Source organism: Corvus hawaiiensis, chromosome 2 (assembly GCF_020740725.1).
Source record: "Corvus hawaiiensis isolate bCorHaw1 chromosome 2, bCorHaw1.pri.cur, whole genome shotgun sequence".
Lineage (NCBI taxonomy): Eukaryota > Metazoa > Chordata > Aves > Passeriformes > Corvidae > Corvus > Corvus hawaiiensis.
In genome coordinates this window covers 54,558,925-54,576,944 of record NC_063214.1, presented here as the reverse complement: position 1 = coordinate 54,576,944, position 18,020 = coordinate 54,558,925, and the positions used below count along the sequence as shown (strand labels likewise).

Sequence of the window (18,020 nt, the reverse complement as noted above, 5' to 3'; positions counted from 1 at the left end):
TTGGGAGATGGATTGTGGCTTACACTGTGTGTTCTGGCTTGGATGAAATACAAATTCTAAATGTACCCAAACATACTGAGAAACACAAAAATATAAGGTAGGTTATCTCTCCCAATCACAGCAACTTAACTGAGAATAGGATATCTTAAAAAAGATTAAGCCTTCACATATATATATGTCTCTGTGTGTGCCTTTGTGTATTTATACACTTGTTTTTATTCATGAATGCATAGGGAATACATATTTTTATTGTTTATTCCCTTTTCCTTCCAAAGTAAAATTTTCTTCATTAAGGCTGTTTAAAAATGCAGTTGCTAAGTTGTTCAACCAGCTAGGCTTCCAGAAGCTCAAAGAACTATTAGATTAACATAGAAGTAAGAATCAAGATATGAATTACAGAAATCCAGCCTAAAAAACTATAAAGCCAGTTTCTTACATAAAAAGATGAAGGAAGAAAACCTATCTCCCCAAAGACGCATTCACAGCACTAAAGGACTTCGGTAACATACATCTCATTAAATTGTGACAGTGACATTGACTGTGATGGCGATGGCAGATGGAATGTAAACAGCGACTGCAACCCATGAATAACTGAAAAAAAACACCTTTCACATAAGTCCAGCACAGAATACACCCTATAGACATAACTGTATTCCTAGAGTATCTGTGACACACTGTAAAAACAACTGTAAATAGGTTTGGGGGGACATCTAGTGTTTCTAAAAAATTGCATTCTGTTTCTTTTTTATCATAGCAAAATAATAAAAAAAAAGGTGCTGTTCAATTAAATTCTCTAGACTACTTTAAAATCATGAATAACATAGATATTTCATAGATTACAAGTATATAAACCGAAAAGATTTTAGATACTTTGTCCATATGTCTCAAAAACTGACATACATGAGTCACTGTTTTGACTACCATAGGCATAACTTAATTAAAAATGGCAAAACAAGTATTTTAATCTAATATATATTTAAATATTTTCAATGTGATACTAATTTTTTTAAACTGTCACTAATATGTCTAGCATTTCTAAAATGTTAATATAAAACTCAAATCTTCAAAAGTTCAAATCTTCATATAAATCTTTACTACAGAATTCAGTACATATATAGCTCTAATTAAACCTCATACTTGCTGAAATTCCATTCAAGCAATACTTTTTAATTAATCAAGCTAATCTACAGATTAGGATCAAAAACAATTTCATTAAAAAAAAGAAACTGTAAGATCTGTCAAAAAAAGGAGCCTTCAATTCACAGTGAATGTACCATGGCTTCTGCAATACCTTACTGTCCTCTACTAAGTACAGTACTGGGGAAATTACTGATTTTAAAAAGCAATTACTTACAAACAAGAGCTACTACATTCCAGCCAAAATAGTTCAGATCTTTAATCAGTGAAAAGACTGAAAAGTTTACTACTATTCAGTATCATTTGGAAAACAAGGTTTCCAGTGTAGGATATTTTTTGCATGACATAAGAATACCTAAAAGGAAATCCATTCAAGATTAACAGAAGTGTCTACACAAATGGAACTGTTCAGAGAAGTGATAACATTATTCAGAGTATTCATTCCTCCCATATGCCTCAGGAAAATTAGATTTTAAGGTTTTGGTTCGGGTTGGCTTTTTTTTTTTATTGTTAGCAAAATCAAAGTTCTATTACCAGGCATTAAAGGTAATCTGCAAAAGGAAAGAAAAAAAAAAAAAAAGAGTGTCTTTGTATTACTCCATAAAGCAGAAGGATGCCCAAAGCATCCCCCTCTATTTGCTGCAACCCCAGAGAGATTTTCACATTCTCAACCCTTGACTGAAGTTGTGATATCCTTGGAGAGCTCTTCTCTCAAGTGCTTTTCCTTATTTTAGAAAGAAAACAGACTATAGCCAGATATTTCAAAGGAGTTTAAGTAAGTATCAGTTTCACTCAGTAAGGATTCATTTCTCAATGGAAACCAGTATCCACAGTCAACAGGCTCCTTCATGACAGAGAATCCCATTACTACTATTATAAATAATTTAAAAAGAAGTTCTAATCCTCCTTCTATAGGTCACAATAAACAATTACTGATAAGACGTGAATTCAGTTAAATTAAGTAGTTTCTTACTAAAAAACCATCCAAAAAGAGCATAATTTTAACTGACAAACAGTAATTGTCCAAAATATTCACCCTCTACAATCTACGGTATGTTTATTAAGTAGCTACTTGTCTTTACTTTCTTTGATACATAGGGAGGGATAATTGGTATGTGTCACATAAACATCCTCCACTGCAGAGCACTGGAAAAGTTAACTCATTTCAATTCTAAACTATACTTATAAAACAATATTGAGGCTATTTATTAACTTATTTAAGGCTGTACAAGTCCAATGTGCACGATCAAAGATTATAAATATAGACCAAGAGAAAACACTGTTTCTAATAAAGGCCAAGGTTTACTCTTTCCAGGTTTTATTTTGGAACTACAAAAACAGCAACACCAAGATGATTAAAAAACAAAACACCACTGAAGGTAATGAAACAAAAAGAAAGACAAAATGAGGGTCACAAGAATATTTAAGGACAATACCTGTTGTATTAATCATACTTTTTGGTGTAGCTCCTGTTGCAGCAAATATATTAGGTGTACTACCCGGTGGCAGTCCGCTCCCAGCTGTGGCAGCTCCAACGGTGGTAACAGCCAGACTACCCGGAGGGGGTTTCTTCACTGGTACAACCACACTCCTGTGGAAAAAGGAACAGCAGATTACTAAAATTGTACCACAGAGCCAGGAAGAACTTTTGACTGTGATGGGTTTAGGCTGTTTTATGATGGCACTGCTGAGAAACACATAATACTGCAAATTTTGTTAACCTGAAATATGATAAAACTCTATTAACAGGCCCAAAACCCATACTTTTATCCTTATTCTGCAGCTTCATGTAATTCTGAGTAACCTAATTTATCCTTCAGCCCCCACAAAACGGAAAGACTTCACCACTTCAATATGTTGAGAACACTGCTATCAACAGTGTAACACAGTAATGTGTTCTAGATTTGCAAAGACATTAGCTGTCAGAAATTATGCCAGAAGTCTATATGCATGCAGTCATAAAAACTGTGAATTTGTTGATCTTAATGAAGTTACCTAAGATAACAATTTTTTTTGCGTTTCATCTGCACATTTGAGTATAGTAAGTTACTCCTCACTACCATGAACATACCAATCTTTCAAACAGCGGCGACTAAGAAACACAATTTTAGATTCAGCCTTCTTTCATCCTGATCTTAATCAATAGCACAATGTACATTGAACAGAAAAAATGTAACACAATAAATACTTTCTTTCACAGTATTGATATTTCTAAGGTTTAAAAAGCATCTTGAGAATTTGAAGCTTTTAAGAAGAGAACAGGGCTTTCATACAAAAAGTGCAATGTAATATCAAATACAAGCAGATAACACTGCACTCAAACAAACACTTTTTAACCTAATCTTAAATCACACTCGGGGTTTTTTAGGTGTGAAGACTTGCTCTTTGGAGACAATATTTTTTCAACACTGGGCAGTTCTCATAGTGCAAGCAATTATATTTACATTTTTCTTTTTAGTATTTCCATTTATCTATAAAACCCTCTTCTCCTTAAAAGTTTGTTTCAGTGGCAAACCTGAGTTGAAAAACAAACCTGAAACAAATCATATTTGTATAATATTGAACAATATCTTTTCATCATTATGTACATTTTCTGTTTAAGCACATACACTCTTTAAAATTAATCATTGTGGTAAAAAAAGAGCAAGAAAGGGAAATTATTTAGGGTGATGAGGCCACATTTTGCTCAAGAGCTTCCTTCAGTAACTGTTAAGTTAAACTTTTGTGTGAGTATGATGGTGTATAATGAATCATACGGTGTGGCACAGTGTTCCTATATATATAGATTCTCTGTCTCCCCAGATTTTAAAGACTGGTGATGACAGTGTATAGAACAATCCATAAGCTTTTTTTCCTCACTCTCTTTAGAGGGCTCACATTCTGCATTCTGAACAACATTTTTACCCCTACCCTGACGCACTTTCTGTTAGAGAGGTAAGTCTAGGCAGTCAATGGGTTTTTGTCTCAGTCCATTGACATTAGGAGGAGATGAGTTTGAACAATGCAATAGCTATTGATTAAGGCAAGTGACCCTAAAATAATTGCTTTTGTCTGTAGTTAATAATCTTACAATCATTGCTCATATGAAGTGTTTACATAGCAGCAGCTACAGCTGAACAAAGCTGAGTCTACAGGGGTTAGATTAATCTGCTCCATAACACCATGAAATTTCCTAAATTTAGCCCAAATCTACATATAAAGATCTCTATTTCAATTAATACTTCAAACAATATTTGAATTTGGGTTATAATACTGAATGAGTACTCAAAAGCAAAGTCCTTGTAGTGTCATAGAAACAAGAGAAGAAATTAGGCCTTGTTTCTTAAGGGGGAGTGTTTCCCAATTATATTAATTTCAAAAGGAAACTACTGTCATTACCCACCACCTTTGTAGAGAATTGCAATAGAAAGGGTGAATGAAGAATGAATGGGAATATTTGTATGCTGGGGCACAAGAAGGAAAGACACAAGAGGAAAAGGCATTTTAGACTGGCCTATTCTAAGGGCACATGGATTAACAGGTCGTCAAGACCACAGGCAAATGCATAGCTTCACAAGCTAATCTGACCTTGCAGACAATACCTTTGAAGACTGATGACTCAAAGAATTTAGGAAGGACAGAGAGACTGTTGGCAGGTCCATAAAGGTAAAAATAGGCATATCCAAAAACTGGAAAGAGTGGCCAACATAGGAAGAGCCCAGGAAATGTGAGGAATACTTGACAGCTGTCATCCCATGCTCTCCATGCCATTGGAGCAGATCCTGGACCTCTTATCTGTATGCAAGCAGGAAGGATGCCTGACTGCTGAACAGTCTCCTTAGACACACATTCACTCCAGTGTTTGAAAATGTGAGAGTGTGTAAATGAAAGACATATATTTTGGTTCGGGTTTTATTTTAAGAAAAACAATTTTCCCCTCATATAAAGTCTGGTATTAGTATCTGCTAAATTGCCAATACAATTGCTGCAGAAATATTTCCTATTTTCCTGCTACTTTTCTAAAGATGATGCTAAATTCAAGGTCTTCCTCCTTATATTCAAACAAGTCAGTGGTCTTTCAGAGTGTCCAAAAGATCACCTAACTTTCCATGGCAAAGACCACATATGTCAGCTTTACTTCTCAGTTGTAACAGAATCAGTTTGATTTGGAAGAGGCCCTTAAGAGTCATCTAGTCCAACCCCTAAATGTACCAACCTGCTATAAAGGTAAAGATTCTTTCCTTATGAGTGTAGTTTAGGACTGAAATACAGCTCCTATGGCAAGAAGGACAATCCTTCTCAGATCCCACAAATATAACGCTCTACACATGGTTGGCATTGTTTTGTATGTCTAAATCACCACATTAAGATAGGTCAGGTGCTATTAAATAACAAATTAACAAGAAATATAAAGATGTATCTCTCTACCATAAGAATAGGGAAAAGCAGAGAGACAGCATCATCCCAGACTGAAAGAAAATTCAGCTTTCTGACATGTCATACATGGTGACCTTGTCAAAATGTCTCATTCCTACTGATAAAACAAAATACAGTGAGTGAATACAGAATAACATCCAGACGAAGCAGACAGAAAAACTGTATGAAGAATACAACAGAGTGGTCAAAAATGTGCAAAACAATAAGAGGGACAGCAGAACAAGAAAGGTAAAAGAGAATGACTGCCCTTCAAGTAAAGAAAGTCTTCTTTTAACCAATCTAACCGCTCCAACAGAACATACAGTGAAAACTAGCAAATAAAAACAAACCGGACTTATGGAACAAGTATTATACTTGAGCATAACACGATTTGGGGAATGAATTTACTATGATAGATGCCTAACATGTATCTGTCAGGCATTCAGGTTTTCCTTTCATGAAGGCACAGAAATCTACAGACTAGAAGAAAAGGTTACATACACTTCCGTATTCCATTTTAGGCCTTGTTTTGTACAACGTATTTCAGACCTCCTAAATGTTCCAACACAGCTGTCTGAATCACGCCACAATGATCTCAAATGATCCCAAATGATTTAGTCAGCAAAAACTTAGCAGTAATTGTCTGTATCAACTGATTTTATTTCTGTGTTCATTGGCTGACTTACAACTCTAAATATAACTCTTAATCACTGTTCTGTTACTCTATGAGTGTCCTTTACCAGTTTTAAACCTGAGGCTGAAGTCATAGTAATTCATATCATGCTTAAGATGAGTGTTGTTGATTCAACCCACATACTACTTATGCATTGCTGGTTCATTAAAAAACCTCAGCAAATAGCTACAGGATTCTTCTGGGGTTTAGAAATTTGCATGAAATAACTAGATAGAAAATAATACCATTAACGCATTGAACTGCAAAAAGAGAAAATGGAAATTAAAAAAAAACCCACCACCTTCTCCAATTGACTTTACTTAAATATTTAGCTATACAGTGCTGGTGACAGACAAATCAGGTTATACAGCTCTATATTTTCTCTCTTTCTCTGTGATTCACATTCTGTATCTCTTCTCCATTTTAGAATTTAAAGGCTTTCCAACCTAATCACCATGGTCAACATAAAGGTCAGAGATAAGCCTTCAATACTGGATGTCTTGAGCTACCTATCTGAGCAGCAGCAATTAAATTAGAATCACTTTACTCTCTTGTGGTATATGTGAAACCTCTTAAGGCTGAATTAATATTCTTGCTCCTCCTCTCCTCCCCCACAGCAGCAGAAAGCATGAGGATTTTTCAAATGCTCTTCAAAAAGCAGCACAGATTTCAGGCAAGTTTTTCATAGATTGCTCTGTGTCAAACAGCAACTTCAGAGGTTTCAGAAGAAATCACATTAGAAAGTGGGTGTCAATTTGTCTGCTATATTACATGCTACCTTGTTCCTACAGCTAGATTAATTTAATCTCTGAAAAGAAAGCATAATATTTCCTCTCTAAAAGTTATTTATATTGGCCATATCTCTGTACATATCTAGTCCTTCATGAAACATTTATACTGTTGTTTACTCCCTGTTCTTTCCAATTTCAACCCAGAGACTCCGACCTGAGCCTGTAATGTTACCATGTGCTAAAACCACATTGTGAATCCTACTTTAAACACCCTTCTATTAGGCTGACTGCATTAAGATAAGATACATCTGATAACAAGGAGGAAAGGTCTAACTCAGAGTAAACATCAAAGAGAAGAAAAACTGGATTAAAATATTGTGAGGAATGTACATGAGTTTTAGAAGAGATATGGAAGGCTCACAGAAGGATATAATCTTTGGGACTTATGCAAATGAAATATTAGTGCTGAATGTCCATGTATTATGGATTCTTTCAATCATTTGATACCACATATGCACCAAAAACTCCATATCTTAAAGAACATGAAATGATCTTAATCTACTAAATGTAAATTGCTCATTTCTAACTAGAAGAAAGAGAATCATCTCAGGTGCGGTTTGAGGACAAGGAGATGAAGATCATTGATCCTCACTCTTGGATCAAGCAGAGGAGTAAGTATTTATTCACAAAGGAATTCCATCCTTTGCATTCAGGATAAATTAGCAGAAGCATATAAAATAATGCAAAATATTGACAAGAAATAAGGAAAAATTTGAAAGATAAAAAAGCTAATTATTAAGAAAGACTAATGGTCTTGGCTAAGCAAAGAAATGGGAAATACTGGAAGTTTAATAAGTTTGAAGAAAGTGAATAGAATATAAGTGAACATTTGATGTATTAAATGTCAGGAATATCATCAAATATAGAAAAAAACCCCAAGAAACAATCAGTAAGAGGTATAAATGAGTACGGGTGAGGAACCTAATCCTGTACATATGTTGGAAAAAAAAAAAAAAAAGTAAAGCTAAAATGCTGCAATCAGTCCTGTAAAAGGAGGTATATACAGGTAAACAGCAAGACAAAAATCCAGTACAATTTTCATCTATATAGCCAGTGAATTATATTAGAGAGTGGGGAGATGATGATTTCTTCTCATCAGCTTCAGGCCAGCTATACCTACAGTTCCATGGATATGAATATGAAAAGACTCACACAGGTGAGAAGAAGAGTTTTGAAAGAGCTACCTGAGTATAGATTGCTAAATGATAGCCACGGGGAATATGATTACAGCTTGATGAAAATAAATTGAGGGTTAATGTATCCAATTTTGGTTGACTTGAACCTATTTATAAATTTAGGATGATTTTGTTTCTAAACAAACAGCTAAGGCAGCAATGAGCTTTCCCTTTGTTTTTCCTTATTTTATTTACTAAGTGAGTGACTAAGGCATTCTCTAGGAATACAGACAATACAGCTTCAGCTCTCTTCTCTGTCTAACAGGATCTGAAACCATACCTCATTCTCTGCAGTGTATTTTTACTGCTACCTTAGAAAAATATATTCTAGAGAGAGAAGCTGTCAAGTATTTTCTTCGGACCAGTCCCCACTGCACAAAGGTAATGAAAATTACCTTGAGTGAACTGGAACCAGATGAGTCCTTTAATTCACACACCACAGATTAGGTTTTTCATTCATATGTTCACACACTACTGTGATACCCAAAGTAATGGGGAATGCAGTGCCTAAGAACAGACAACACCTGTACCTGTCCCTTCTTGATTCATGGGAAAGGTGCTCTATTTTTCCTCAATTATTTGTAATTAACTTAAAAAAATAACCATTTTTGTTGGGAGAAGACTAAAATGTATTTATCCATAAGTAATTTTTAATATGATTTATGAATGAATGAAATGAATGAATGAATGAAATGAAATATGAATGAAAAGTGAAATCTATTTTTCAGCAATCGTATTTTGGAGAATCTAATGACTCTAACAGAAATATGACCTCCTATTTAAATGACGTAGCAGACCAGTGCGTACCAATGATATCCCAAAGGTGGGAAATCACACAAGAGATAAATATTGAACCTCTCTATTTTAACCTTCAGTGCATCTTCTCTCACAGTTCTTGTCTTTTCCCATTCTGTTAGTTACTATAAAAGAAAAAAAAAAAAAAAAGGAAAAAAGAACACCCCACCCTTGTATTCTAGCAAAAGACATAGATTCTCTGAGTAGTCCTTTTAAATATAGCATACATACATAAAACTAAACACATTTTTGAAAACCACCTGTCTCTTTTACTGGGAAGGACATGTATGAGACGTGACTGGATTTCACAAGTTGTCCACCTTTTCTACCACCTTTAAAACTGGCCCCAAGGTCCCTCTGTGGGGAAAAAAAAAACCACCAAAAAAATGCAAAAATCAAAGCTAAAATACTTCAAAAACATGGTCTCCAAAATATTTCCAGATATGTTCCTAAATACTTCACCAAGCATGTAAACTAAGCAAACCCATAATCTTCCAATTAATGAAGCAATAATGGATTAAAAGGGAATCACATCTTTAATAGCAGCAAAATTAACAGATCTTTTCATTTCTAGGAACTCAAGATTTTCTGCTTATGCAAGCATGCTTCCCATTGAAATAATTCTAAGAACAGAAAATACATATAAATTACCTCAGTTTGAAAAAAGAAGAAATGAGACACAAAACCACAAGCACTCTCTGTTTCAATAATAGCATCCATCTAAGAAATCTCTACTAGAAAAAAAGTAGAGAGGAACAAGTATAAGCTTCAAAATGCAATACTGTGTAGAATCAGTATTCTACAAATTCAAAAACCATAATGATCTAGGTTGCATCTAGTGGGACCAATGCAAATTGACCAAAAAAAAAAAGAGCCAAGAAATCCCCAAACCCTAAAAATCAATAACAGGTACTAATTTTTGTCAGAAAAAATGAGAAAGCAAAAAGGAATTATTGGTGAGTTATGCTCCATTAGTCGCAAACCTAGGTGAAATAACCCTTTGTGTTTGCTTCTAAAAATGTCAACCTGGATGCCATTTTCACAAAATTCAGTCTGACGTTAAAAAACATGTCATAACTTTGAGGATCTGGGCCCCTGTGTCCCAGAAATCTGTTTATATAGCTCATAATGTAATTACAGCTACCTTAAGACAGATGAGGCAGAAGGCAGCAATATATTGAAAACTAATTGAAAAATGCAGTTGTCCAGAAGCACTTGTGGGGAAGAGGTCTCTGAAAAGCTGCTCAAAGCTTCAGAGTTTGAAGTGAAATTTTTGATGTTGTCACTCTCAATCTATTGAAGAGCTGACAGACAATCAAACCCTTCTGGCTGCCTGGCAGCTCATTTTGCTGGCAGGTGGCAAACAATTAGACACACCAATTTGTGCCTCCTGATGACATTAAAGCATGAAACTAAGTTGTATGCAGGGCCTAGTGATTTGTGTGAAAGCATTTCAAAAATAATACTCTTTGCCGTGGCAACTCATTTCAGACTGCCACCTCCCATTACGGCTTTGAGTGGTGAAGACGACAGACTTGAGTTACGTGAGGTGCAAGGCCGCTTCTGTTCAATCCGTCATCAGCGCCCCCTGAGACCTCAATCCCCTCCTTTCATCAATATCACCTCATCATTTACATTCGATAGCACTTGAACTGCTGCATACATTAGCTACACACAGATCCCATTTGATAAAACATGCTGGGCACTTTTTCTGCTTTTATGTTTCATTTATGACTCGCAAATTCTACAGGAGAATACACGGTAGCCTGTTACAAAATTACTCTTATGGACACATTAGCAATGTACAGTTAAAAGAACATGCAGAGCAAAACACATCGTATTAAATGCTAAAATATAGTTCTCAATTTCAATTCTATTTACAGGAGTTTACATGGTGTTCACCTTCATCTGTGATCATAATTAAAGAAAATTACAGCTGTTCTTTTGCTAGGCACTCAGACATCCAAATGAAAAAAAAAAATCTAGCCTCATACGGACTAAAAATATCTTCAGATTAATGTGAAAAATACATTTCTCTAACCTAGATTTGCTTATAAATCTGGAATCACTGTGCTTATTTTATAAAACCTGAAACAAATAGAACCTGACAAAACAATACACTCCATTGCTCATGGTTCTCCCTAGGGACAAAAAAGATGACCAATAGTCACCTTGCTCAGTGAAGTACCAAAAGCTGCATAAACTACAGCAAGACAAGATCACTACAGCAAGACAAGATCCTACAGAAATATGCTTTACAAGCATAGTGTTAGCTTTAAAAAAACCCCAGTTTATCTTATTTAACTGTTATTTTATATTAGTAAACTCAATTTCATTTGCACGAGAAAGTATGGAAACAATCATCCTGTAATTTTTTTAAAGTTTTTCAATTGTTATTGGGATACTATAAGAAAAAAATGTTCAGAAATCATCACTCGATAAAATTCATGCTACTTTCTCAATTAATACTTTAGTTCATTCTACTATTATATCAATGTACTGTCTTCCTCCTACCCTTTGCTTCATCCCCCATGAAAAGTTATAGGGTCAGGATCTGAATCTTCTCCACCTTTGTAATTTGGAAAAGTGACACCATCACCATCTGTATTTGCCTCCTAAGATTGTCATATTGGTCTAGTAAGTAGTCTGGCAATATGAAAAATTTGTACAGAGAAATATTTGCTTGAACAGTGGGCATCATTCAATAATGCAGCCATGAAATGCAACTGGCTAGCTAAGGACCTGTGGGCGAAGAACTTCAGTATTTTTATCCAGATGCCCACAGGTCAAAAACATTTGTTTAGTTGGAGAAAAGAATGTAACATTTCCTAATCTGCTGGACCTGCCTGAACCTGTTAATTTTCCCCTTATTAGCTGTTGGTTATACTAAAAATCACAATCTACCTCAGTCACCAAAATCACACAGCTGGATCATTTATTTAAGAGAAACAAAAATGATGTAAAAGTGAATTATTTTGCCTGAACTTCCCCCATTACAACTTTTTTCTTTTTTTTTTCTGAAGAAGTGAACAATTCCAAAGGCTGATATATACCGTGTATGCTACCAAGATACAAACACAGTGGTGCACTTTGTACAGGAAATCACAAAATTTGGTCAGCAGGGTAACAGGTCAGGGAGAAAACAAACCACTAAACTCACTAGCTCCTGAACTTATTAAGTATTAAATATCTATCAAAACCCATAAACTCTAGGCATGAGGCACTACTAATGATGTTCAAAAGGTACAAGCAGTCACATTGTTGCAAGAACAATTCAATGGAGGGGCTCACATTAAATATGGGTTATTGCCAACCTGCTGCAGGCCCTTAGAGTTTTTCATGCTTTCTTATAGAGCTATAATTTAGAAGTGCACAGTAAAATTCATGTCTTCAATCACCTTGATGTCAAACTCCCTCTAACAATGACAAAGACATCCTATGAGGTGATATGCTCCTTTTTAATTTAGCTGTCTGGCATTTTGTGAGTCAACCACAGCCTTCTGAATGAAATATTTTTCTTATTAACCCAGGTAGGAATTTAGATAAAGTAACGTTTTTGGTGATTACAGTTAAGGTCTTATTATTTCTACATGTAGCATGATTTTTTATACTGCTTAATGTACAAGAATGCATTCTGGAATGTGGTGGTTCCTTACAGAGGATAAGGAAAAATTCTTAACTGTACAGGAAGAAAAAATATTTTTCACTTCACATTGAAATCAATCTAAAATCAAAATATGCAGATTGATGAACAAAAAAAAAATCATCTTAATGAAAAAGTTGCTAAATGAGCTTTCTCCAGAATGATCTTAAGATGCAAAATATTATTAGAAAGGGATATATTCATTGCTTCTAAGGTATATTTCACTTTTCCTATCTTGATAAAATAATCTTTCTTACAACAGACGCTATTTGATTGCTAATGGAATTATTTCAGAAAAGCAGCCTCAGTACTTACATATAGAGATATAAAAAGACATCAGATTTTTTTATGGACTTCATAATGGAAAAGCACTTCATTTTTATTCTAAAATTCCAACATATCTTCTTGCACTTTTACTGTTTACATTATGTTGAAAACATTGCATATTGTTTTTCTTAAGACTTAATGAATATATTTATGATATTTTTGCAGGTCTTCCGTAAATGCAGATTTCTTTTCCTCATAAATCACAATATAACTCTCTTCTGCCTTAATTTTTCTTTTTCCTTCAGTATTTTACTTCCTGTACCTGCCTGATAAACTAATATATACCTTTAAATTTTCAAGACGTCTTAAATTATCTTAAAGTCTTGATTCCATTTTTAACTTTTTAAAAACATTTTCATGAAGAAACTTAAAGGATGGAAAATACAACCACATCAACACTTGCAAGAATTAGGTCTAAACTCACAGTGGATGGGGCTACACTCCTGGAAGGATGCTGACAATTGCACAACAGCACAATTTCTATGCTCAGGATAACTGAGAGGGACTGGATGTTTAAAGGAAAGTATATAAATTAAAAACTAGGAAAATGTAGCCTAAGAAAAGAAACAAACGATTCTTTGTAGAAATGTTCATGAGTTTAGTTTTAAGGAGTAACTTCTGAGCTTTAACAACTTCTGTCGTTTAAAGACCTAAAAGGAAACTGGTTTCTACCATGACCAAGCAAAAATTTGCCATGGTCAAAGCATTTCAGCACCAGAAAACAGTTCAGTGATGGATCCAATTAAGATTTAAGCCTTTGAAAGAATATTCAACTGTTTCTGCACAATCTGTTCTATATCAGCAGATATTATACCCTTCCTCCTTCTCACTAAAATGCAGTTTTAAAGAAAAAAAAAGATTTTATTGGAAATACATTTCTTTGCAACAGGCTTGTTTTTCAAGTACTTCATAGAGTTTTTTTCACTGCTAACAGAGAAAAACAAGGTGAATTACTTTTGTCTATACTACATTGTCTGTTGGTAATGCAGAAAACGAGACGCAGGGTAGTTTTTGACACAGTCTAATACAAACCAGTAGTAGAATAACCTTTTTGAAAAAATAAAACCCCTTCAAACTTCTGAATTACATCAATATAAAATAATGAGTCTAACCATATACCTGTCAAATGAGTGAAACTGCATGGGAAGAATAGCCTGAGCTTCTCTCTTCAGCGCAGGATCTGGGTAAGGGATCGGATCTGGGCCACATTCTGCAATTTCAACAGGGGCTGCCACAAGACTTTTCAGTATTTCTTTTACATTGATGCCTTTACTTTGGCTGATACTGGATATTGATGAAGCAGGTTTCAGAATTTCACTGGGGCTTTCTGTTAAGCTCTCCTGAGATTTCTTCACTTCCGAAGACAAAGTAGACAACAGCTCACTCATAGCATCAGGACCTGTGCTGGTCTCTAAGTCTGTCCCATTCAAAATATTGGGCATCTGTTCATCTCCAATTCCAGAATCTGTATGAGGAATAGAACTTTCCAGCTGAATATCTTCAACTGGTGTTGGTGTTTCTTTATCTTTGATATTTTCTGGAAATACGGTTGGTGTCTCTGCAGTGAAATAGAGATTATGAACAAAATTAAGTTTTCCCCTAAAAATATGATCATAAGGTTTTATACAAGAGAAATGTGTTAGAAAGACCACAAATCATGGTGTTTTAAACCTTAAAAACTCATTTTACATACAAAACATTTTACCTTCAACAGTTGTTTGGCATATAGACCAACTGGGAAGAGGAAGCCCAAAATCGCATTGTACAAACTCAGTGACATTTAGAAATTATGGCCCACTACTCACACAGCAAAATATTGCCAGCAAAAACTACGTTAAAAATTATAGCCTATCAACTGCAGAACTGTATGATCCTTGAGTCTACTGCAAGAGAAAATTGCAATCACTTATGTTTTCGGATTGCTGTAAAATTTAGTCGTTTGTATTGCTGTCATCAAATATTAAGCTTGCATTCAAAAGAAAACTGCTAAACTCTTTGTTTGCTTTGTGTTTTGTTTAAAATGTATATTACACACATTTCTACACACGTATCATCACACTGAATACAGATTTATTTATACATGAATAAAAAAATAGTGTTGTTATTGATCTTTTAGATACCTCTTCTTTTCCCACAAAAGGCAAAATTCTGTAATTCAGGAAAAATTAATGAACGAAATAAATACAGCTTCATAGAGATAGGCAAGTGAAATCTTTTGAGTTTGGAATATTTCCAGATTGAAAAGGATTCTACAACATCTTGTAACTGAGAAGACTATACTAATTATATTATATATATATATTATAAATAATATATTAATTACTTCAGTGAAACAGACACAAAAACTTCACTAAATAAGAATAATTTGCTACGCTTAGACAAAAGTTAGCTAGAGTTGGTACTTACATATTCATATATTTGATTAGAGCAAAACAAACTATTTTCAATAAGAAAATTATTTTTTAGCTTATTTTAAAACTACATTATTTTCACTAGATTACTTGTCTTGATTATAAAATTTAGCTGCCCTATGTATGAAATAAGAAAACTTTTTTAGTGGCTCTGATATAGTGGTTTAGGTATTATGGGAAATATTTTACAATGTATTTGGATGAAGCTCTGATATCACAAAAATGTGCTTCAGCAATATAACTTTAATAACAATCTCATAACTCACAAACGACTTTTTGGTACAGTCAGGTATAAAATATCTATTTATCATATGGGCATAAGTGTGGGTACATGCATATGCACATAAAACAAATCTATAAGAGATTATTTATGTGTTTGAACTAATGGCCATGTAAACCTCTGCATATGTACAAGTATTAAGAAAGAGCAGAAGAGGCTTTTAAAAAGATGAAGCAGAATCACCCATTATAAAGGAACATTGTTTTCTTCTTTTAACAGCCACAAACACTGAAGCCACTTCCTCCTCCTTTTTCTCTTAAGTGCCTTAAACACATCTTATCAAATAGATATGAGCTCTTCGTTGTGAAGCAGGAAGTAGAAACTGGATTTATGAGCTGCATCAAATGCATTTAGCATCTGCCAGGTCAGGAAGCAAAAAGATCCGTATCTACTTAGTACTGCCTATATTTGGCACAGAAAGACATCTGATCCACAGAATGATCCTAATGAATTTTCTGCTTGTCTCTTTAAACTCCATCCATGCAAAGACAACACTTCTCAACTGAAGGGAAGATTAGGACTGGACAGCCAGTAAAGCAGGTTGTTGCCCATGAAATGTATGGTGAATAAAATGGCATAAGGCTCCATTATTATGCAAATGAAAAGAGGGCATTGAAAAAAGACGATGGTCCACTACATGGTGAAGTTAGTTACACCCAACCTCAATTTTCATTAAGGTCAACAATGCTGAACAGGAAACTAAAGACAGAAAACCTGATAGAAATACAGTTGTGGAAAGTCATCTACCTTGAGTAAACCAGAAGTAAGATTTTAACACATTAAATCATAGTAATGAACTGACTCCAGGCCAATTTTGAAAGAAACATCCCTGATATTACTGGTCTAGTAGCAGGCACTTTTGCTAAACAGATGACTGGAGATAGCAAGACATCAGTGGAGAAAACCATACAAGGTTTCTTGTTTTAAGAGATAGGAAAAAAATTATCTGGACAACTGCAAACCTTTAACAGAAAGCAAGATTTCAGGCTTTATTTTGGAGTAAAGAATAGTAATGGAATGCAATGAGACAGATTAAAAAATGGCTTTGTTAAAAGAGCTTTTTAAATACTTATTGTTCAGAGAAAATAAGGGTCAATATAGTAAATTCAGTAAAGCTGGGGTTGTCACAACAGGTTGTAATTTAGTCATGAGACCCTGGAAATTAACAGAATGTGGGAAAAGAAACCGGCTAAGAAAGAGCCATCAGTTACTTTCAGAAGAAAGTAAGTTCTTTCATCAGAGTGAGAGAAACTACCATGGGAGCTTTTTTGTTCAAAATTTTAATAAAGATTTTGGGTAAAAACATTCTGGTGAAATTTGCTGATGACAAAATTATGAGGTACAACTGATGGTCAGAGAATGATGAATACATGAAGGCATTACAGCAGAACTGCAAATTACATTTAATAGGGAAAAGCTTTGTATCAAGTGAAGATCACAGAGTTTCCCATTATCACTGGGATTCTTCTGTAAATGACTGAAGAGAAGGACTTGGATACATCAATTACTGAGTAACTATTTAGTTACCAATACAATACTGTCATGGAAAAGGCAAATGTGGCTCCAAACTCTTTTGAATAAATAGTTCCTGCAACAGCTAAGCTTTAACAGCATTAGAGAAAACTTTGGAAGGATTCATTACGGTATACTGTGTACACTTTTATATTTGAGAAATGTGGAAGTGCCACTATGGAGATACATCGTGATCTAATGTTGCAGAAAAAGTTTGGCTGATATAGTCTGGCCAAACTAATACTGAGAAGTTATACAACAGCTGTCACAAGCTGTAGCTGAAAACTCAAAACTCAAAAAAAAAAAAAAAAAAAAAGAAGGAATTTAATCTAAATGGCAGGGTTGTCATGAGAAAAACAGTGCAAACTCACCAGGAATAAATTTTAGTTTGGAAAGTGAAATTCATCAATATATAATTAAGGTTATGGAAAAGCTTTCTGATCAGCGTAGCAAGTTAAAAAAATAGAACTAATTTTGAGATGCTATAAATAGGACTGTACTTAATTACTCAGCAGGTGAATTGCAAACCATTGTTCCCAAAGGAGAAGAAAATGTTGAGAGGCCTGCATCATTTGACACTAAAAATGGATGTAAAATTATATTTGTGGACATAGAATGTCAATATGACATGCTATAAAGTACATAACACTAATTGAAAGGATTTAGGGTAAAAATATCAAAGGGAGTTATTCTATATACAGGCAAATGTATGGATACTTGATTTCCACAAAACTCAGATTTGTATCTTTACTTTTCTTGCTGCATCTCCAACACCTAATATGAATATGCCACACTAAGCCAATTCAGCTCAGTCTGATTTATCACTATGAATAACAATATCTAAAAACTACTATGTCAAATGCATTAACTCTCATTTTTAA

At 34.4% G+C, this 18,020-nt stretch overlaps 1 protein-coding gene across 12 annotated transcripts in view; it reads right to left on the bottom strand.

Moving 5' to 3' along the window:
- The window catches only part of NBEA (neurobeachin), a 467,485-nt gene that overhangs the window by 273,892 nt on the left and 175,573 nt on the right, over nucleotides 1-18,020 (bottom strand). For 11 of the 12 annotated variants that reach the window (XM_048295094.1, XM_048295084.1, XM_048295082.1 and 8 more), the window contains 2 exons: nucleotides 14,056-14,494; nucleotides 2,574-2,728 (listed from right to left, as the gene is read on the bottom strand). In XM_048295094.1, the coding sequence (XP_048151051.1) occupies nucleotides 2,574-2,728; nucleotides 14,056-14,494 (594 nt within the window). The remainder of the gene's footprint in view (nucleotides 1-2,573; nucleotides 2,729-14,055; nucleotides 14,495-18,020) is intronic. The other variant, XM_048295086.1, reaches the window with a different exon arrangement.